The sequence below is a fragment of the Megascapheus bottae genome, chromosome 25 (genome assembly GCF_031878675.1).
Source record: "Megascapheus bottae isolate mThoBot1 chromosome 25, mThoBot2.hap1, whole genome shotgun sequence".
Lineage (NCBI taxonomy): Eukaryota > Metazoa > Chordata > Mammalia > Rodentia > Geomyidae > Megascapheus > Megascapheus bottae.
Window position 1 is genome coordinate 16915332 of NC_143533.1, and position 21567 is coordinate 16936898.

At 44.4% G+C, this 21567-nt stretch overlaps 1 protein-coding gene across 2 annotated transcripts in view; it reads left to right on the plus strand.

The window, feature by feature from the left end:
- Positions 1–14263, plus strand: part of Dmxl2 (Dmx like 2) — a 102253-nt gene extending 87990 nt beyond the window's left edge. For both annotated transcript variants that reach the window (XM_090358411.1, XM_090358410.1), the window contains 13 exons: positions 20–221; positions 844–961; positions 2588–2650; positions 3347–3433; positions 3512–3633; positions 4933–5065; positions 5510–5570; positions 5645–5772; positions 6206–6283; positions 7315–7406; positions 8015–8067; positions 9474–9691; positions 12979–14263. In XM_090358411.1, the coding sequence (XP_090214537.1) occupies positions 20–221; positions 844–961; positions 2588–2650; positions 3347–3433; positions 3512–3633; positions 4933–5065; positions 5510–5570; positions 5645–5772; positions 6206–6283; positions 7315–7406; positions 8015–8067; positions 9474–9691; positions 12979–13191 (1568 nt within the window). In that variant the 3' untranslated portion in view covers positions 13192–14263. The remainder of the gene's footprint in view (positions 1–19; positions 222–843; positions 962–2587; positions 2651–3346; positions 3434–3511; positions 3634–4932; positions 5066–5509; positions 5571–5644; positions 5773–6205; positions 6284–7314; positions 7407–8014; positions 8068–9473; positions 9692–12978) is intronic.
- The last annotated feature ends 7304 nt before the right edge of the window (positions 14264–21567 follow it).

Here is a 21567-nt window from a genome sequence, read left to right on the forward strand (position 1 = left end):
ACCTTCTATTGTCTTTTAGAGCTGCCTGTAACTTCACCATTAGGCATTGGTGTGATTAAGAACTTGGAGAAGTGGGAACAGATCCTGCAGGAGAAAATGGATCAATTTGAAGGCCCACCCCCTAACTATGTCAACACGTATCCATCTGACCTTTCAGTAGGAGCTGCACCAGCTATTCTTCGGAATAAAGCAATGCTAGAACCTGAAAATACTCCATTCAAGTAAGAAGGCTGTTACAATGCCAGTAGCCTTCAAAATACTTATCACTTTGAACCTGCAATCCACTTTTAGTATTTTCTTAGGAAAATATTAGAAATCTGGTCAGGAAATTGTTATAACATGTCTAATTCAGTAGATATATAACATTATTTAACCAAGAGAAAATGCTTTTATATTTCTACATCTTCTATATTTCTGTAGTTATTTTCAGAACTCTTAGAAAACATTTTTTGGATGATCTGCATTTGCCAATAAGGTGTTCCTGACCTTTTTACGGATAAGTTAGCAACAGACATAATTAACTGCTTTGATCTTAGTCAAAGTATTGAGAAGTGGTGTAACTATTTCTCCTTTTGGTCTTAGTCAAAGTATTGAGAAATGATGATGTGTATCAGACTTTTGTTTTTATCTTCTGTCTACTATCTTACTCCCTTTGGATAACATTTTTCTTTAAAGAGTATGAGGCTCTTCAGATGGATAACATTTTTTGGATTGTAAAATAATTGGTAAAATTTTATTGGGCTTAACTGCTATCTCCTTGGTATTAGATTAACAACTTTCTGCAAGTATGCTATTCATTTCTAATGAACTAAAGCAGTGTGACAATGTGACTATTTCTCATAGGTCCCGAGAGTCTTCTGCACTTCCAGTCAAGAGGCTTTGGCATTTCCTAGTTAAACAGGAAGTCCTCCAGGAGACATTTATTAGATACATCTTCACCAAGAAAAGAAAGCAGAGCGAGGTACTGGGAGAAAAACATTTTTTTCTATTGTAATTTTGTAGTTTTAACATTTCTAGTTAATTTGCACTTGAGTTATTTCAAAACTTTTTTGGGGGGAGGGGGTCATGGGGCTTGAACTCTGGGCCTGGGAGCTTTCCCTGAGCTCTCCAGCTCAAGATTATCACCCTATCCCTTGAGCCACAGCACCACTTCTGGTTTTCTCGTGGTTAATTGGAGATAAGAGTGTCATGGACTTTAGTGCCTGGGCTGGCTTTGAATTGTATGTAATCCTCAGATCTCAGCCTGCTGCACCCAACTATTTCAAAACTTTTTGATTGGAATTTTCATATCTTCAAAACATGTAATAGCCAAAGTTTGCTACAATGAATTTTTTTTTCCCAGTCCTGGAGTTGAGCTCAGGGCCTGAGCACTGTCCTTGGACTTTCTCAAGGCTAGAGCTCTACCACTTGAGCCTCAGCACTTTCACTTGACAAGTCACATATAATCAAGTGCAAATTGGTAATTAAAACAAATAGTTGGTTTTAGAATTTTATAATTTTGCAGTGATACAGAATTGATTTTCTCAATCAATGTAGTCCTAATAGTATTGTACAAAAACATTTAATTGAAAATAAAACATAGCCCTCATTTAGAAATGAACAGGTTTAAATAAATACAATAAATTCAGGATAATTTTGAGAGAATAATTGAAAGTAAGGTGAAGTATAACTATCATTACAAAGCAAGACAGAAATTTGACACTACATGGTGATGTTAAAGCTAATCTCATGAGCAGTGTCATACGTGCAGGCGCTGGCGGAGTGGACTGAAATATGCTCATGTCTCTTCCATGAGCAGTGAGGTAGTGACAAGAACTCAAGGCTTGGCGAGCATAGTTTAAGAAGAGAGAAATTAATTACATTTTAGTTTGGAAAGTGACAGCTGTGCCAGTTCCCATGATGTTCCCCAAATCAGGCGTGGAACTGCTGCTCAGCCTCCTTCCACACACAAGGAGGCGGACCCTGCCACACGCAGTCACCCACTTTCCACACCCCTACTCGGTGTCAGCCCTGTGAGTACAGAAGGGGCTGGGAACATGGATTAGTGGTAGAAGGCTTGCCGAGAAGGCATGAAGCCCTGGGTTCAGATCCACAAAAAAAGCCGGAAGCGGTGAAGTGGTGCTGTGGCTCAAGTGGTAGAGCGCTGGCTCTGAGCAAAAGCAGCTCTTCAGTGAATCTCATTAGCAGCTGAAATCTAAAACCAGTGACCTAAAAAATGTGCTGAGAACCACTGGTTAGCATGAAGCTCAGTGGTGTAGAGCTTGCTTACATGTGCAGGACCACGGGCACAACCCAGACTTGCAACTTGGGGTGGGCGAGAAAGTAAGGTTGATCGCCATGTATGTTAAAAAGGTTCTATAAATGAAAAACTAAGTTTTATTTTGAAGTAGCATGTCTCTGTGTGTATGTAAACAGCCACAGTAAGTTCATCTTTTTTGCTGTTTATCTGATGGCATTCATTTTTGTCTTCAGTTTTCATTTTTGACATCTTTAAATGATGGAGTGACCATTCTAGCTTAAAATTTTTCTTTTATGATTTTGTTTTGTGCACGTGTTTGTTTTGTGTTGTGACGTGTGGTTTATTTAGTCTGTAGAAGAACATGTGGAGCAGGTCAAACAAAACCACGTATCAGAAGATTGCCACATCAAGGTAGTGTTCAAGCTCTATTTAGTGTGTCCTTTAAAGTTGAGGGCGCTGGCTCCTGGTGTCTTGTACTAACCATGACTGCCCGGCAGAACACTTGCTGCTCCCGGCACGGGCAGGACCTGCCACACTGCATCTGCTCATTGCTGCTTCCTTTCTTGTCCCGTCCATCACCTGCTCCAGACTGTTCTTCACCTTCACTGGGCTTTCCTCCCCCCTCTGCCTTGTCTCTCCTTCCTCCGATCTCTGACCCCAAGCTACCGTACCTTCCTCTCAGCCTCCTGCATCCCTTTCTCACCTTTCTCACCTTTTCCCGTGCCATTTCCTTCTGATTCTGTCCCATCACTTGTACTCTAAAGGGCTTCACTTGTTCAGTGGCTCCTGGGTCTTTGTATGACTTTACTCCATGTCTCTTAGCAATGCATATTCCTAGTGCAGGTAAAGTAAATGTGTACTTGGGAAGAGCTCGGCTACACATTTTCATTAGTAATTTTAACAGTAACAGCACCTTACGATCATCCTGGAAATCTTCGTAATTCGGTTGATTATAGTGCATCAACAACATTTTCAAATCTAATTCTCGACACATTAAAGTTCCTTTCTTGCTGCTACTACATCCTCTTACCCAGCTTGTAACTGTCATGGGCTGTGCTTCTCTGTAGAGTGGTGCTGCAGACACTGAAACCGAGTGCTGTTTTCCAGGTTGAAGCCGATCTGGGTTATCCTGGTGGGAAGGCGAAGGTCATTCATAAGGAGTCTGACATGATCATGGCATTTTCTGTTAATAAGGTAAAAGCTGGGATTATTAAAAACGAATATAGTCCTTTTACTTTTAGTAAAATGACTAACATCAACTCTGCTTTACAGGCAAACTGCAATGAAATTGTTTTGGCTTCCACACACGATGTTCAAGAACTGGATGTCACTTCGCTCCTGGCCTGCCAGTCTTATATATGGATTGGAGAAGAGTACGACAGAGAATCCAAAAGGTCTGTCCCCCACACAGAAAGCTAGCGAGAAATGTCAGGTTTTGTCAGTAAGCACCTGCTCTAAGTTGTTGGATTCAAAGACACCTCCTCAGTTAAGAAACATACATACATAACCGCAGCAGCGGCCAAGAAGAGGTTTTGCCTGCATTAATGAACAAGTCATTAAACGAGACATAGGAAGTTTTTTGTTTGTTTGTTTTAATGTGTGTCCTAGGTCTGGGACTTGAACTCAGGGCGTGGGCTGTCCCTGAACTTCTTTTCCTCAAGGGCTGGCACTCTGCCATTTCAGCCACAGCTCCACTTCTGGCTTTATAGTGGTTAGATGGAAATAAGAGTCTCAAAAACTTTCCAGTCTGAGCTGGCTTTGAACCTTGATCCTCAAGTCTCAGCTTCCTGAGTAGCTAGGTTTGTAGTATTTTCAGAGTAATCGCACATGAAACCCTTAAAGCTAAAAACTCTCTCTTTGGCATTTACCTCTCCAAAATGTCAGGAACTCTACAGTGTTTGGTAAATTTAGATGACTGAAGTAATTGACACAAAAAAATACGTAAGTACATTAACTAGATTGATTTATGAATCATAAAATAATGTAGTCACAGAATAATCTACATTTCTTGCGGGCCATGGCCGCTCACACCTGTAATCCTAGCTATTCAGGAGGCTGAGATCTGAGGATCATGGTTCAAAGCTAGCCCAGGTACTAAAAAAAGTCCATGAGACTCTTATCTCCAGTTAATCAATAGAAAACCAGAAGTGACTCTGTGGCTCACGGGGTAGGGTCATAGCCTTGATTGAGCTCAGGAACAGCGCCCAGGCACAGAGTTCAAGTCCCATGATGGACCAAAAGAAAAAAAATAATCTACATTTCTATCCATAAGAGACATGTCCAACTGTTCATTAACACTTCCTGGGAGTGGTACATAATGGCCTCCCCCTCCAAGAGTACATGTAAACTGTCACATTCTATCCTCAAGGTTACTTTCACATTTTTATGTAATAATACATTAGAAAAACTTGCAAGAAGTGAGGCTCAGTTTGCTTGCCTAACATGGATATGGATATATGGAAAACAAACACAAATTGGTTCCAGTTTGTACAGCAGTAGTGTTTCCAAACATGAGACATTAAGCTGGGTTCAGGTTAACCAGTCCTAAAATTGGCTACAACAAATGGATGCCTAAGTTTTTCTCAGTGGCTATTGAGTGTTTTAAAACTGTGAATCTGAATATATGAAGTCTCCAATCAGAGCTTGGGAAGAGAAAACGGAGCGTCCAGAGTGACCCTCTGTTCCCTCCACAGTTCAGACGACGTTGATTACCGAGGCTCCACCACGACTCTCTATCAAGCCAGCGTCGCCTCCCATTCCCAGGTGCATCCGCCTTCATCTCTGCCCTGGCTGGGCAGTGGACAGACCAGCACCGGGGCCAGTGTGGTACGTTCCTACTTGTTCCGCTCGCAGCACAGGAGTGCTGCACTGCCATCTGCCAGCACTGTGTGGATGCAGAGGGAGGCACAGGAGACCTGCGCACTCTGGTGCCAAGTGCCTCACAGCGCTTGTTACTTACCTGGGCTTGAAACGGCCCCCGTGCCACATCCTACCCTAAAGCCTCAGAGATGAGCTGGCACCGTGGAGTATGTCTGATTTCAAACAAACCTGGACGTGCTCCTGCTTGTCTTCAGGGAGGAACACACTCGATAAAGCAGCTGCTGGTCTCCGTCTGCAGCGGCCAGGCCCCGCGCAGCGCTCCTTCCCACACAGTCCGCCCAGACGCTCCTAGCAAATCCGTTGCAGGGAGTGTTAGCAGAAGTAGAGCTGCCCTGAGCACATCCTTCTTGTCTCTCCTGATACACAAACTTGCTTTCTCTTCTTTCAAAGCTTATGAAAAGGAACCTACACAATGTCAAGAGAATGACCTCCCACCCCGTCCATCAATACTGTAAGTGTTTCACTGCTGAGGTTTATTTCTAAGGATGGAAATACACAGCTCTGAGCTCTGCCGCTGCTGTTCAGATCTTACAGGTGCTCAGGATGGCAGTGTTCGGATGTTTGAGTGGACACGACCTCAGCAACTTGTCTGCTTCCGTCAGGCTGGCAATGCAAGAGTTACTAGGTTATATTTTAACTCACAGGGCAACAAGGTTAGTTCTTGGAAATCTACTAAATCATTCCAAAAACAATTGTAGCTATAAAGAGTAAATGATTATCAAAACTGTATCTAAAAGAGTTCAGTGATTCTGGATTTAAGCTGAGCAGGCAATTTGTTGGATTCCATTTCTGTATCTACCTCCAATTCAGTGTGGATCCATCCCTCATCCACTTAGTTATCCCCGGAGTGCTGTGAAGTAACGAATGCTGCTTCTGGCGCTGCTCAGCGCAGGGGCTGGGCCTGGCTGCCCGCTGTGCTTCTTGTAGAGGTCACACGACTGTGATAGCGTGCACGTGGAAAAGTACTGGCTTGTAGCAGCCATCCTGAGAACCCTGGGTGGCATCTGAGTGACTCCTTCCCACAAATGGTTTTACCTTTGGAGGGAATTGTAAGAAGCTGTGTTAACGTGCACCCTGTTGTTACAGTGTGGCGTTGCAGATGGAGAAGGGTTTCTGAGTATCTGGCAAGTGAACCAGACTGCAGCCAATCCTAAACCCTACATGGTAAGTGTCCCCTCGTGTACCCAGAGCATGCGTCGTTCCTGAAGCATTTTTCACACAGTGAATTCATGATGGTTCTTTTGAAGGGACAGTTCACCCTGAGTTATTTAGACCAAAATGATCTTTTTACCCTGGAGTACAGCCTTGACCTTCAACAATTTTTCAGGGTTTGGTTTTTCCTGCATGTGATCAAATTTAAGATACATTTTTTTATTATCTAAGTAAAAAGTATTATACTTTTTTCTTAATTTATGTAGAATTTACAAAATTTGGAACAGTTTCTAAACGTGTATTCACATTTACTCTGGAATTTTGCTTACTAGATTTACAATATAATCGTAATAGATTTCTCATTAATCCAAATTGTATTAAAATGCTTGATGTTGGGGCCGCGAGTTTATCCTAGTGGTAGAGTGCTTGCCTAGCATACACAAAGACCCAGGTTGGATTCCTCCGTACCATGTACATAGAAAAAAGCCAGAAATGGTGCTGTGGCTCAAGTGGTAGAGCTCTAGCCTTGAGAAAGCCCAAGGACAGTGCTCAGGCCCTGAGTTCAAGGCCGAGGACTGGCAAAAAAAAAAAAAAAAAACGATTGGTGTTGGGGTGAAAGGTAGTGCCATCGCGAGATGGAGGTTCCGAAGGCTCCCTCAGTGCAGTCGAGGTTACTAGCGCTAACATGGAGTGCCGTGGCGAGGCTAAGTTCTTGGTTGATTTGAAATCTAGATTTAAAGGGATCCTCTTGTCTCAGCCTCCACAGAAGCTAGGACTATGGGCACATGCTCCGATACCTGGCTAGTTCATGTATTTCAACGTCTTACATACTTTTCTAAAACACTGTAAAAATTTCTATCGTTAATCCCATTTTTAGCTCTTTGCAGTTTAGAACAAATTTGGATACTAGCAAAATAATATGCCACTTATTAGACTTGAGTTTGAAACTGTTCTTACTGTGGATCAGGATGTGACAGCAGAACTGTGTGCCTTGCCAGATGTTACTGGTTGAGATAACATCAGTTGCTCTTTGTCTTCCATAGAGTTGGCAGTGCCACACTAAGGCCACAAGTGACTTTGCATTTATTACCTCTTCAAGTCTAGTTGCAACATCTGGACAGTCCAATGACAATAGGTAGGTTGACAGAGAAGCAAAACATAAGAATGTTTTAGGCAGAAAGCTGTTTTCCTAGAAAATAAATTTCAAAAGTGTGCTCTTCCCTCATGTGTCATTCTCCCTACCAAGGAGAGAAAATCAAAACAAAAAGTGTGCCAGTGCGGTCTATCAGTAAGCATGTGGAGAGTTTTTGTTCAGGTCATCCAGCCTTCCTGTTAGCTGCTTGGCATCAAGGAGCACGTGGCGTGCAGCCTTGTCAGTGGCTCCCCACCTGTCACTGGTAGAACCTGTCTGGGAGTCACAGCTGTCATTTCTGCTCTCTATTCTTCCTGAGGGCACAGAATGTTCCTTTTACTTGGAAGTCATGCAGCCTCCATGGAATGGGAAGGAGATGGAGTGGCGTGGTGGGGATTCCGGGGCAGGTGAGATCTTGGGAGATAGCTGATGCTGTTTACAGTGGGCGAAGCCTTGGAAGGTTTCTACCCAAGGCCCTATCTCTGTCCCCATCCTAGCTAAGATTCTTGGCTCTGTAAATGTAAAATATATAGGTTTTGGCTTGAGGACACAACTTTCCCTAGTGATAACTTAGAGCAGTTATTTATGGAGTATTTTTTGTTTCTTTAAAGAAATGTATGCCTCTGGGACACGCTGATACCACCTGCCAACAGCCTCATTCATGGTGAGTTCAAGTCTATGGGGGCTCAGAATTCAAGCTGCATGGCTGGGGGAAAAAAATACTGATATTATTTAAATACTATTCTTTTTGTTGCCCCTAAAGGGTTCAATTCTGTAATAGATTTGGGTAAAACAAACAAGTCTTTTAATATGGTGATATGCACTCGTAAAGATGTAGTTATTCTCGTTTCTGTGCCATAGGAGCGCTCAAGTAGCATGTGAAGCCCTGCTCAGTGATAGTGTGCTGGGAGGATGTGGGGCTGGCGTCACGCCTCACACAGGGAAGAGTTGATGTGGGCTTACGGATTCAGCGTGTTTCAGTTGGTTGACCTTTTGAAGCTGCTCACCTCATGGTAGCCAGGGGTCACACGCGCACATACCTCCTCTGCTAGGCCCATCCCCTCCCACCATAGCCGGGCACAAGGAGCACACATACCCAGACTCCTTAACTTACCATGCGCAATGCTGGCAGGAGCATGGTGAGGAGAACTAATGGAAAGCACAGGGAGCGTCCTCCACCATGCAGCGACTGCTGAGCCACTGGCACACTTGCTCTGCACTAGCACTTTGTAGTGCAGCAGCTTTTAAATATCACATGTATTTGATGCAGATTGACATTATTTATAGTCGTGCTACAGGCATTTACTAACTAGGCAATATTACAAGGCACTACAAACATCCTTTTTCTATATGTGTTTCACTTGAGATTATGGGTAAAATTTCTAACTTTGCTTAATATTTTTCTTCACATGCTTGTTTGATTTTAGAAGGTCAGTGACTTTTTAATAAAAATGTGAGCCAAGCACTTGTGGCTCATGCCTGTGATCCTAGCTACTCTGGATGCTGAAATCCAAGTTCAAAGCCAGCCTGGGCAGGAAAAGTCCATGAGACTCTTAGCTCCCGTTTACCACCAAAAAATAAAAAGGCTGACAAGTAGAGGTATGGCTCAAGTGGTAAAGTGCTTGCCTTGACCACAGAAGCTCGCATCCAGGCTCTGAGTTTCAAGCCTAGTAAGTAGGGTGCCTTGACTTCAAACCCTAGTATTCCCCCCCCCAACACACACACACACACCTTAGACCTTTGTTGCTATGACAGACGTAAAGGAGGAACGTTGGTGTTGGCTAGCAGATTGAGTCCATGGGTGGCTGGTTTTGTTGTTTCTGGGCACTGAGACAGAATCAGAATATCATGGCTTAGTCTGAATACGGTTCTCATGAAGGACGCATAGAGCGCACACTCCACGTCACTCAGGAGGCCGAGCCTTCGCAGTTGCGTCACCTCGCAGGAAGGCTGGACTTTCTAAGCCGTCACTTCACGTGCAGTCATGGACACGCTTAAATGTGTGGGCTGCAATATTATTAGAATTGCCAAAAGGGAAACAGACTTTGTAAAAACCCTTTTCCTCTTCAGGGTTTACGTGCCACGACCACGGGGCCACGGTGCTTCAGTACGCGCCCAGGCAGCAGCTCCTGATCTCAGGGGGGAGAAAAGGCTGCGTGTGCATCTTTGACATCCGCCAGCGCCAGCTGATCCACACGTTCCAGGCGCATGACTCGGCCATCAAGGCCTTGGCGCTGGACCCCTGCGAGGAGTACTTCACTACAGGTTCCGCCGAGGGGAACATAAAGGCGAGTGCTGTGTGTGCCCACGTGTCTGTGTGACTGGAAACCCAAACCACTGCCATTTTTTTTTTTTTTTTGGCCAGTCCTGGGCTTGAGCTCAGGGCCTGAGCACTGTCCTTGGACTTTCTCAAGGCTAGAGCTCTACCACTTGAGCCTCAGCACCACTTCCAGCTTTTTTCTATGTATGTGGTACCGAGGAATCGAACCCGGGTCTTCATGCATGCTAGGCAAGCACTTTAACCACTAGGCCAAACTCCCGGTCCCTCCACTGCCATCTTTAAGGACATTAAAGACAGGCTGGCATTAGAAAGGATAAAGTAATGGCATTCGCAGGGAACAAGTCATGTTGAGTGAGGTAAACCAAGCTGAGAGAGACAAATGGGACACATTCTCCCTGATATGTGTGTGGAGGTTAGATTTAAAATGCAACAGGATTCTAGACACTCACGCCATGAGAAGAGCAAAGGAGGATGGTCTGAGGAGAAAAGCACCTCTTCATAGGTACACAGAATAATATACATACTGAAACGAACACCAAAGGTAAGCAAACATAGGACCTTGCCTTGTCTTCATGTTTTTAGATGACTATTTTTTTTCAGTTTTTGCCCCAGGGTACTGTATGGAGGGGTTACAGTTACATTCACCAGGTAGTAGGTACATTTCTTCTCACATATTGATACCCCTTCTGATCTTTTTGTCCCCATTTCCCTCTCCTGCCCCCTCCCAATCATCTTGGTTCCCCCCCTTCCCTTTCCTATTTCAAATAAAGGTATATACTACTATTTACCAGGTAACACAGTCAGATACAGTAACAATATGAGATTAACCAAAGGGCAAAAGAAGAGAAATAACATAGTACAATAAGAACAACAATTATATAAGCTCTTGTTTCTGTATCCTAGAGATCCTTTCATTTAGTCTCATCCTATATGACCTTATGTATGTACATGGGTTTTGAGCTATTGTGACCCTGTGCTAGGAGAGTCCTGGGTGTGTACTAATTATCACAAATGAGGGAAACTATGGAGCCTAGTGCTTAATTCTGCCAGCACCCCTTGTTGAAGAGGCTATTTTTTTTTTTTTTTGGCTCCCTTACCAAAGATTAGGTGCCATAGGTCTGATCTGCAGGTTGATTTCTCTTCAGTTGTCTTCCATTGGTCCTCAGGTCTGTTCTTGTGCTGTTTGGTTATAGTAGAGTCTATTCCACATTAAATTTCAGAATGCTTCTATTTCTTTAAAAATGACATTGGGATATTGATAGGCATTGCATTGAATTTGTACATAGCCCTTGGCAGGATTGCCGTTTCACCATGTTAATTTTTAAAATCCAGGAGCATGGGAGGTTTTTCCATTTCCTTGGTTCTGCTTTAATTTCCTTCTTCAGGTTTTCATCATAAAGGTCCTTTACATTCCTAGCTAATTCCTAAGTACTTCATTTTCTTTGAGGCTATTGCAAAATGAGCTGCTTTCCTGACTTCTGCCTTGCTCCTCTCATTGTTGGCATACAAGAAAGCAGTTATTTTTGAGGATTAATTTTAATACTTTTTTTTTTGCCCGTCCTGGGTTTGGGCTTAGGGCCAGAGCACTGACCTTGGACTTTCTCAACGCTAGCACTCTACCACTTGAGCCTCAGCACCAATTCCACCTTTTTTCTATGTATGTGGTACCGAGGAATCGAACCCAGGTCTTCGTGCATGCCAGGCAAGCACTCTACCACTAGGCCAAACTCCCAGCCCATTGAGGATTAATTTTATACCCTGCTACTTGCCAAAGTTGCGAATCAGCTGAAGCAACGTGGGAGTAGAGTCTATAAGGTTCCTTTTTTCTTTTTTGGCCAGTTCTGGGCTTGAGCTCAGGGTCTGAGCATTGTCCTTAGGCTAGAGCTCTGCCACTTGAGCCTCAGCACCACTTCTAGCTTTTTTCTATATGTGGTACCGAGCAATCAAACCTGGGTCTTTGTGCGTGCTAGGCCAAACTCCCAGCCCGATATAGGGTTCTTTAAATACAGAATCATGTCATCTGCAGTTTCACTTCCCCTTTCCCTGTTTGGATCCCCTTATGCTTGCTTCTTGCCTTACTGCTCTGGCTGGGAATTGTAATAGTTAATGAGGAGTGGAGAGATGGCTTTAAGTATGTACTGCTAGCGGTGGGCTTGTGGATGACTGTGTATTCTTGACAGCATCCATGCTGTGTGCTCGTGCACACTGGAGGAGGGGTGTGGGGAGGGTGCAGATTCAGTGGAAAGCAGAGCCCACAGGCTGCACTGCACATGGGAGAAAGTGAACCAAGCTGGTGGGTAGAGATGGGAGGGAATGAGAGAGAGGGGATAGATGACACCTCCCCCTTCCTCCCTCCCCTGTTTCATCCTCTCTCTCTTCCCCCACTCTTCTCCTCCCTCTCTCACCCCCCCCTCTCCCTGTCTCATTCTCTGACTTTTTTTTTTTTTTTTTTTTTTTTGCCAGTCCTGGGCTTGAGCTCAGGGCCTGAGCACTGTCCTTGGACTTTCTCAAGGCTAGAGCTCTACCACTTGAGCCTCAGCACCACTTCCAGCTTTTTTCTATGTATGTGGTGCCGAGGAATCGAACCCAGATATTCGTGCATGCTAGGCAAGCACTCTACCACTAGGCCAAACTCCTGGCCCCCTCATTCTCTGTCTTATCCTCTCTCTCTTCCCCCATTCTCCTCCTCCCTCTCTCTCACCCTGTGTCATCCTCTCTCTTCCCCCACTCCCCTCCTCCCTCTCTCTCATCCCCTCTCTCACCCCCTCTCTCACCCTCTCTCTCTTCCTCTCCCTTGTCTCACATCCTCTCCCTCACATCCACTCTCTAATCTCCTCTCATCCTCTTGCCTCCTCTCCCTTCCTCCTCCTCTCTCATCCTCCCTCTCTCCCATCTCTTTCTAAACCTGTCTTTCATCCCCTCTTTTCCCCCTCCCCCTCTCCTCTCTTTCTTTCATCCTCTTTCTCTTATCCTTTGCCATCCTCCCTTCTTTCTCTCCCTCTCCTCCTGTCTCCCTCTCATCTCTCTTATCTTCTCCCGCTGTCATTGTCTTCCTTTCTCTCTTCTCCTCCCCTTCTCTTCCTCTCTTCCACTCTCTCTCCCCTGCCTCCCTCTCCTCCTCTCTGTCTGTCTCTCTGGGGGTGGAGTTTCCGTGGGGTGGAGTTTCCGTGGCTGGCGTGGGGTGTCACCCCCTCCCGGCAGGCAGAGAGGGCGCTGCGGTGGAGGTGCAAGGCGGCTGTGGTGAGATTGGTGGAGCAGCGGAGCTCTCACCACTTTGCTGTCCTCATGACCTAGGTGTGGAGACTGTCCGGCCATGGCCTGGTCCATTCGTTCAGGAGTGAGCATGCCAAGCAGTCCATCTTCAGAAACCTCGGGGCCGGCGTCATGCAGATCGACATCAGCCAGGACGGCCGGCTCTTCTCCTGCGGCGCGGACGGCACGCTGAAAACCAGGGTCCTCCCCAACGCTTTCAACGTCCCCAGTAGAATCCTCGACATCCTCCAGTGAGCCCCGCCTTTATTTTTATAGACCTGTCCATTCCGAATACAATACTGCTGCTTTCCGAGCAGTTGTTCACACACTGGGTAGGAAAGTGGAGTCTGACCCCAGCCGAGCGATGCAGCGCGGCCCTCGGCAGGCAGAGCGAATGTGCATGCTCCTGTTACACTCCTCACCACCTACCCCAAGCCCCCAGCGTGTGAAGGGAAGCCCCTCTTTGCAGCATTTAGCAGACTTGATTCAGACACATTGAGGTTAGCTCACAGTTAAAGGCAGCGAAGGACCTTTATCCCAAATCAAGGAAGAACGTGATTCGGGTTCTGTTTTCCACCGCAGAAGCTTTGCCTGCTGCCCCTCCTGTGCAGGTGAGGACCGCCACCGGCGGTGGATGCTCAGACACTTCCCTAGCTGTGCACAGCCACCAGGTCCCCTCCATTCTTTCTTCGTGTTCTACTGAGCTAGTACTGTAACTTGCAAATGAGTGCAAATTTAAATGCAATGTTTTTTCTCATGATTTGCACCTTCACATTTTTTTGGACTGCTAGTGTTTTTTAAATTTAAGTATTTGCCTTCATGTTAGGAATGTAACGTGGACATGACATATTTGTAGTTAACCAAACATGCTTTCCTGATCCAGTTTAGTATTTTTTTTCCTATTTATGTACTCAAGGTTAGCTACAACATTAAGGCTCTGTTGAAGCTATTTCATATCAATTAAAATGAATGTTAGGCTTTTGTGGCCAGTTGATGAGATTGGTGATATTATTTATTGCCATAGCCTATTGTATAAACTATGCAGAGTTAACTATTATTTGCTTGTAAAATATTAGCAAGTGTCATCATATATTTTGATGTATTTCCTTGGTTATGACCAAAATTGTTCTTGAGATATTGAAGCCAATGTCTGTGTGTGTTTAAATGTTTACCAGCAAATTGTCTCATCATGTTAATGAGGGTGTTCAAAGCCTGTGCAGTAAAATGGTGAACTGTAATGGTATAAAAGCACCTTTCTCTGAAGGCAATGTGATGTTCATGCTGTGAAATACCTGTGTAAATGAGAAATAAATGTTATTTGTTTGGAGTTTTATTGTAGTTTGGCTTATTTAAGTAAACCAGTCTGTCGTCAGTAGTTTCATTTGTGCGGGGGGAGTTCCTGAGGCTTGAACTTGAGTCTGGGCACTGTTGGGGTGGTGTCCCTGAGCTTTTTTGCCACAGCTCTACAGCTTTTTGGTAGTTTATTGGAAATGAGAGTCTTAGTGTTTCTTACCTGGGCTGGTTTTTTACTACAATCCTAAGTTCTCTGTCTCCTGAGGAGCTAGGATTACAGGTACTCAAGAGCTTTCACACCTGACTAGAATAAAATATTTAGCTATTGAAGAATGTTTAAACGACTAGGTTATTCAGTCGCAAATATTAACTTATCACCTAAGTAGAAGCCATTTCAACAACATAGTTCTAGTCAGAACTCGCCTCCCTCTGCACCTTGCTTCATTATAGGTAAGAGTCTCACCCAGGCTGGCTTTGAAGCACAATGCTAAGATCTCAGACTCCTGAGTAGCTAGAAATTACAGATGTGAGCCAGGGCATCAATCGAGAGAGAGGAGAGAGAGAGGAGAGAGAGAGGAGAGAGAGAGGAGAGAGAGAGGAGAGAGAGAGGAGAGAGAGAGAGAGAGAGAGAGAGAGAGAGAGAGAGAGAGAGAGAGAGAGAGAGAGAGAGAGAGAGTGTGAGTGTGTGTGTGTGTGTACTGGCATCAGGATTTGAACTCTGGGCCTTGTGCTTGTGTACTTTCACAGTTGATGCTCTACCACCTAAATTCTGTATAATAACCTGTCATGTGTCTTACTAATAAGTTTTTTAGTAATAGATTCATTTTTGGTCAGTTGTGGGACTTGAACTGGGCCTGGGCACTGTCTCTAGGCTTTTCAGCTCAAGGCTAGCGCTCTTACCACTGAGCCACAGCACCACTTCTGGTTTTCTGGTGGCTAATTGGAGTCTCACGATCTTTTGTACCTAGGCTGGCTTTGAACCATGATCCTCAGATCTCAGCTCCTTGAGTAGCTAGCATTACAGGCATGAGCCACCACCACCTGGCTAGTAATAGACTTTTAAAACAGTCTTAAGTTTATGAAATACTAAACTAAGTTTGTAACAACTTCCAGTTACCTCCAGTATTTCCCTTCTTATATATAATCAATTGTTATAATCAATATATTAAGTAATATAAGTATAATATATAAGTAATTTACTATATATAACGATTATATATAAAGTAATGTATTATAAACCAGTATAAAGTCCTTGATTTCTAGAAGTTTACACTTTATTCTGTGAAGTCCTGTGGATTTTGCCAAATATGTAATGTCATTTCTCGAGCATTACCCAAGACTACATGTATGAGCCATCAGTACGGCACCCTTTGTGTTTAGCTTTATTTTTATATTCAAAATGGGTTGACAGTGTATAATTTGGTATTGTTTTGTTCAAATTTAAAATTCTAGCTCATGGGGCCGGAAACATGGCCTGGTGGTAGTGCCTGCCTAGCATACATGAAGCCCTGGGTTGATTCCTTGGCACATACACAGAAAAAGCCAGAAGTGGTACTGTGGCCCAAGTGGTAGAGCACTATCCTTGAGAAAGCTCAAGGGTAGTTAGTTCCCCGGCTCTCTGTTCAAGTCCCAGGGCTGGCAAAGAAATAAAAAATTTTAAAAATTAAATTCTAGCTCTTGGGCTGGGAGTTTGGCCTAGAGGTAGAGTGCTTGCCTAGCATGCACAAAGACCTGGGTTCAATTCCTCGATACCACATACATAGGAAAAGTGGTGCTGTGGCTCAAGTGGTTGAGCATTAGCCTTGAGAAAGCCCAAGGACAGCAGTGCTCAGGCCAGGAGTTCAAGCTCCAGGACTGGTAAAAAAAAAAAAAAAAATCTAGCTCTTTTGTTCATGTACTTTGACCATTTACATTAATTAAACTGATGTACTTCTGATGTACTTTTGGTTACACATTTAAGAACTTCCCCTTTTAAAACAGAATTGCACGGTACTGAAAGATCCTGATCATATGCTCTACAGCTTTCTCCCATAGTACTAGAGGCAGGGTGGGGCCTTTACATACTATGCTCCTAGCTCCAAGGTATACTTCAAAGGATTTCCGGGGAGGGTGTGAGACAGTGGAGTAGAAGCTGTGGGAGTCTCCACAAGAGCCTGCAAGTATGCTGGCCCCTGGAGGGGAGGATATAAGAGGAAGAAGAGCATGTTTGTGGGAAAAGGAGGAAGGGATGGAGCGGGGGGGAGGTCCCAGGCGCAGGGTCACCCAGGGGCTCTGGTGGACTGGGTCACTGGGGGTGTTACCAGACACACCCAAGTCAGGGAGCCCCAGGGCAGCTTGGCAACAGGGAAGGTCAGATGTGGGGCCTGCAAGCAGTGGAGCGGTAGGAGCTCAGGCTGTGGGGGTAGAGGGGTCAGGGCCCCCCCTCTATGGCCGCGAGCAAGCCCGAAGGCCTGTGACCCCCCTACACACTAAGAGTTCAAAGCTGGCTGGCTGCTTGTCGCCGCGCCGGCTGTGTGGCTCACTGTCGCCGCCCCCCCCCCCCCTCTGGGGACCCATCTACAAGTGGATCCCAGGCTCGTGAAATGGTGACCACACCTCTCCGCTCTTAACTATGGTGCCTGAATTCAAACCTGAGCCACAAGGCAAGGGAGAGGATGACACACACATGTGGCTGAAGTCCTCAAGACTTCACAGCCAAGGCCTAGATCTAGTAAACACCTTCAGCGAAGTAGCAGGACACAAAGTTAACACACAACATTCAGTACCTTTTCTGCTTCTGGTAACAAGACATCAGGAAAACACTATAGCAAAATAAATCTTGATAGTCCTCCATATTATATACATATATATATGTATATATATATGTATTTTTTTTTTTTGGTTATGGAGCTTGAACTCTGTCCCCGAGCTCTTCAGCTCAAAGCCAGCACTCTACCACTTTCAGCCACAGTGCTGCTTCCAGTTTTCTGGTGGTTAATTGGAGATAAGAGTCTCACAGCTGGCTTTGAACCATGATCCTCCTATCCCAGCCTCGTGAGTAGCTAGGATGACAGGCACGAGCCACACGCCTTTGTACAACTCTTTAAGGATAATTGTGAAAACTTGTTCAGTTCAGACCAGGTATCACAGAAATCTTCACAAGGAAATTAAAAATTACACTTTTAGCAGTCCACAAACCAAATAAAAAGGCATTTTTTTTTGCTTTTAGTATTGGGATTGAATTGGAGCTTCCCGTCCTTCAGCATCAATGTTGGTGTTCTACCACTTAAGCCACGCCTCCAGTTCTCAATGGAGATCAGAGTTGCTCAGATTTGTCTGTCTGCTATGGTTTCTACCCTGGATCCTCAAGTCTCAGCTTCCTGTGTAGCTCGGATCACAGGTATAGACCACTGGTGTAAGCCTCAAATGAAACATTTTGTAGAAAGAGCCATTTCCCCTGCTCACTTTCAGCCCCCCGGGTTCCCCAAGGAAGATGCAAGCGTCTACAATGACTGCAGTGGGACAGAACGACTGTGTCCACAGGCATGTATGAGCTCCACAGAGAAATGTAACAATATAGTGTAAGAAATCACACATCTGGCTGGGAGTGTGGCCTAGTGGTCGAGTGCTTGCCTAGCATGCATGAAGACATGGGTTTGATTCCATATAAACAAATACCATATAAACAGAGAAAACTGGAAGTGGTGCTGTGGCTCAGATGGTAGAGCTCTAGCCTTGAGAAAGCCCAAGGACAGTGCACAGGCAGGAGTTCAAGCCCAGCACTAGGGGAAAAAAAAAAAACAAAACCAACAACAAAAAAAGAATTGTAGCCTGACAGCAGTGACCCATACTTGTAATCCTAGTTGCCCAGGAGGATTGCAGTTCAAAGCCAGCCTGGGCAGAAATGTCTGCGAGACTCATCTCAGTTAAGCAAAATGCTGGAAGTAGAGCTGTGGCTAAAGTGGTAGAGCATTATCCCCAGACTCTTCAGTTCAAGCCCCACTATCAGCACCAAGAGAAAATAAAAGGAAATAAAAACTGCTTTGAAATGGAGAAGTGGTAAAAGATTAATAGAGTGAATTTGATCAAAACCTATCACATAGCCAGGAGCATGGCCTAGTGGTTGAGTGCTTGCCTAGCATGCATGAAGCTCTGGGTTTGATTCCTCAGTGCCACATACGCAGAAGAAAAACGTAAGTGGTGCTGTGCTTATGTGGTAGAGCTCTAGCCTTAAGAAAGCCCAAGGACAGTGCCCAAGCCATGAGGAGTTCAAGCCCCAGGACTGGCAAAAAAAAAAAAAAAAAAAAAAGCTTGGCACTGGTGGCTCACAACCATAATCCTAGGTACTCAGGAGGCTGAAATCTGAGGATCATGGCTCAAAGACAGCCAGGCATGAAAGTCCGTGAGATTCTTATCTCCAATTAACCACCACAAAACCTGAAGTGGTGCTGTGGCTCAAAGTGGTAGAAGAGTGCTAGCCGTGAACAGAAGAGTTCAGGGACAGCACCCAGGGCCAGAGTTCAAGGCCCAGTGACCGACTCAAAAAACAAAAACAAAAAACCCGGGCATGGTGTCTCACACTTGTAATCCCAGCTACTCAGGAGGCTGAGATTTGAGGATCAAGATTCAAAGCCAGCCTGGGCACAAATGAACCTGAGACTCTTATCTCCAATTAACCTCTAGAAAATGGGAAGTGGAGCTTGGCTCCAGGGTAGGGCAGTAGCCTTGAGATGAAGAGCTCAGGGACAGCACCCAGGAAGAGATCAAGCCCCCTGACCTACACAAAAAAAACGTATCACATGCATATATGGAAACTGTGTAATTAATGTATACTAATGAAGAGGGGAAAAGTTTTGTGCTGATACTTTGTAATTAAACTCAAGGCCTTACTCTCCCTTGGTCTTTATCCCTCAAATCTAACACCCTGCCACTTGAAACACACCTCCAGTCTGAGGGGAAAAGAAACTTTCAATAACCAATGGAGTGATAGGAAATCTGCCAGATAACCACCTGCCAGGAAATTGACATCCAAATATATAAAGAATCCAGAACAAAGGCCAGGTGTCAGTGGCTCACACCTGTAATCCTAGCTACTCATGAGGCTGAGATGTGAGGAGCATGTTCAAAGCCAGCCTGAGCAGGAAAGTCTATGCGCCTCTCATCTCCAATTAATCACACACACACAGCCAGAAGTAGAGTGGTAGTTCAAGTGGCAGAGTGCTAGCATTGAGCACAAAGCTCGCAGACAGTGCCCAGGCCCTGAGTTCAAGCCAGAAGAAAGAAGAAAGAAGAAAGAAGAAAGAAGAAAGAAGAAGAAGAAGAAGAAGAAGAAGAAGAAGAAGAAGAAGAAGAAGAAAAATCCAAATAAACACCAAAGCAGCAAATAACCCAATCAAGAAATGTAACAGTATTCATAGGAAGAAGTGCAGACGACCACTAAGTGTGCAGCAAAACATCCACCTTCCTTAGACAGTGAGGAAGCACATATCAAAACGATACTGAGAGCCAGGCACCACGGCTCATGCCCGTAAATCCTAGCTACTCAGGACACTGAGATCTGAAGAGCTCAGGGTTAAAGCCAGTCTGGGCAGGAAAGCCTGTGATTGATTAATCACCAAAAAGCCAGAAGTGTTTGTTCTTAATGTACTATGTTATTTGTCTTCTCCTTTGTCGCCCTTTGGTTAATCTCATATTGTTACAGTTTCTGACTTTGTTACCTGGCATATTGTATATACACCTTTATTTGTTTATTTGAAATAGGAAAAGGAACGGGGGGAAACAGGATAATTGGGAGGGGTTGGGGGAGGGAAATGGGGACAGAAACATGAGAAGGGGCATCAGTGTGTGAGAAGTAATGCACCTTCTATCTGCCATCTAGTAAATACAACTGTAACCCCTTTATACATTACAATACAATTATTTTTTTTAAAGCCAGAAGTGGTGCTTTGGTTCAAAGGATACAGCACTAGCTTTGAGCCAAAGCAGCTCTGGGACAGTGCCCAGGCTTAGTTGAAGGCCCAGAACTAGCAAAAAAAAAAAAAAAAATTAACAAGCAACAACCAACAACCACTCGGAAATGCCACATGCCCCCAGTCAGAATGCCACATCCAGAAATCAAATGTAAATGCTGGTGAGGCTGCGGAGAAAAACAAAACAAAACAAAAAAAATCCCGAACGTTTCTTCATTGCTCATGTAAACAGTTCAGCCACTATGGAAATTGTACAGTTTCCTCAAAATATTAAAAGCAGGACTTCCACATGAGCCAGCTGTACCACTTCTGGGGCATGCCCCCAAATCCAAATCAGTTTATGCCAGAGAAAGTGCTCACGCACGCCCAGCACTGCTCACACCCGCAAGTCGCCATCTGACTGCGGCCACACACAAATGAACAGATGAACAAATGGGGTTTACACTCAAATGGGGTTTACAGACACGACGGAGCATTAATGAAACGATGTCACGTGCAGAAAAATGGACAGAACTGCAAATCATCAGCTTAAGTGACATAAGCCAGTTGCACAAAGACAATGAGCACATATGCATTCTCCATTGTGGATGCTACGGGAAAGCCAAACCAATAAAACCAACTGAGGACTTATAAAGGGGAGGGAGTGCTAGGAAGGTGGAAAGGGGAAGAGAGACGGGAGACTGGGGGACTAAAAACTGCACCTGGGGACAAATCTGATCAAAACACATAATTCGCATGTCCAGAAATTGTATCATAAAGTATCTTAGCATATAAAATTCAATATATATACCAGTAAAAAGTATATAAGCTAATGCATATGCGAGTTAGCCTGATTCAACCATCGCACAGGACATCCGTATTTCAAAACATCATGGTACATGTCACAAACACTTACGACTATTTATTTGAATATCAGAACTTAACATTCAAAGGCTCCAATAAAAACAAATACATATTAAAAACCCCAAAATAAAGCAACACCAGAATTATAATAAGCCCCAAAAGCAATTAAGCAAACCACTGAAAAAAATATTTATCAAACCAAAAGGGAACAGGAAAAGAATACAAGACAACAAAGATGGAGCATTAAAAAAGTTTCAACTTTTCATCTAGCACATCAAAAATTATTTTAAATGGAAGTATTCTCAAAGAATCTCCAAATCTTTTTTCCAGACTAGAGATAAGTATTTTAAGCTTGTAGGCCATGAACTCTCAGAAACAACTGTGAACAAGAGGGTTTGGCTGTATTTCAACAATTTTTTTTTTTCCAGGGGCTTGAACTCTGGGTCTGGGCATTGTCCCTAGCTTTGTGTTCAAGGCTAACATTCTACCACTTGAGTCACACTGCCACTTCTGGTATTTTCTGAGTTTAGTGAAGATGAAAGACTCA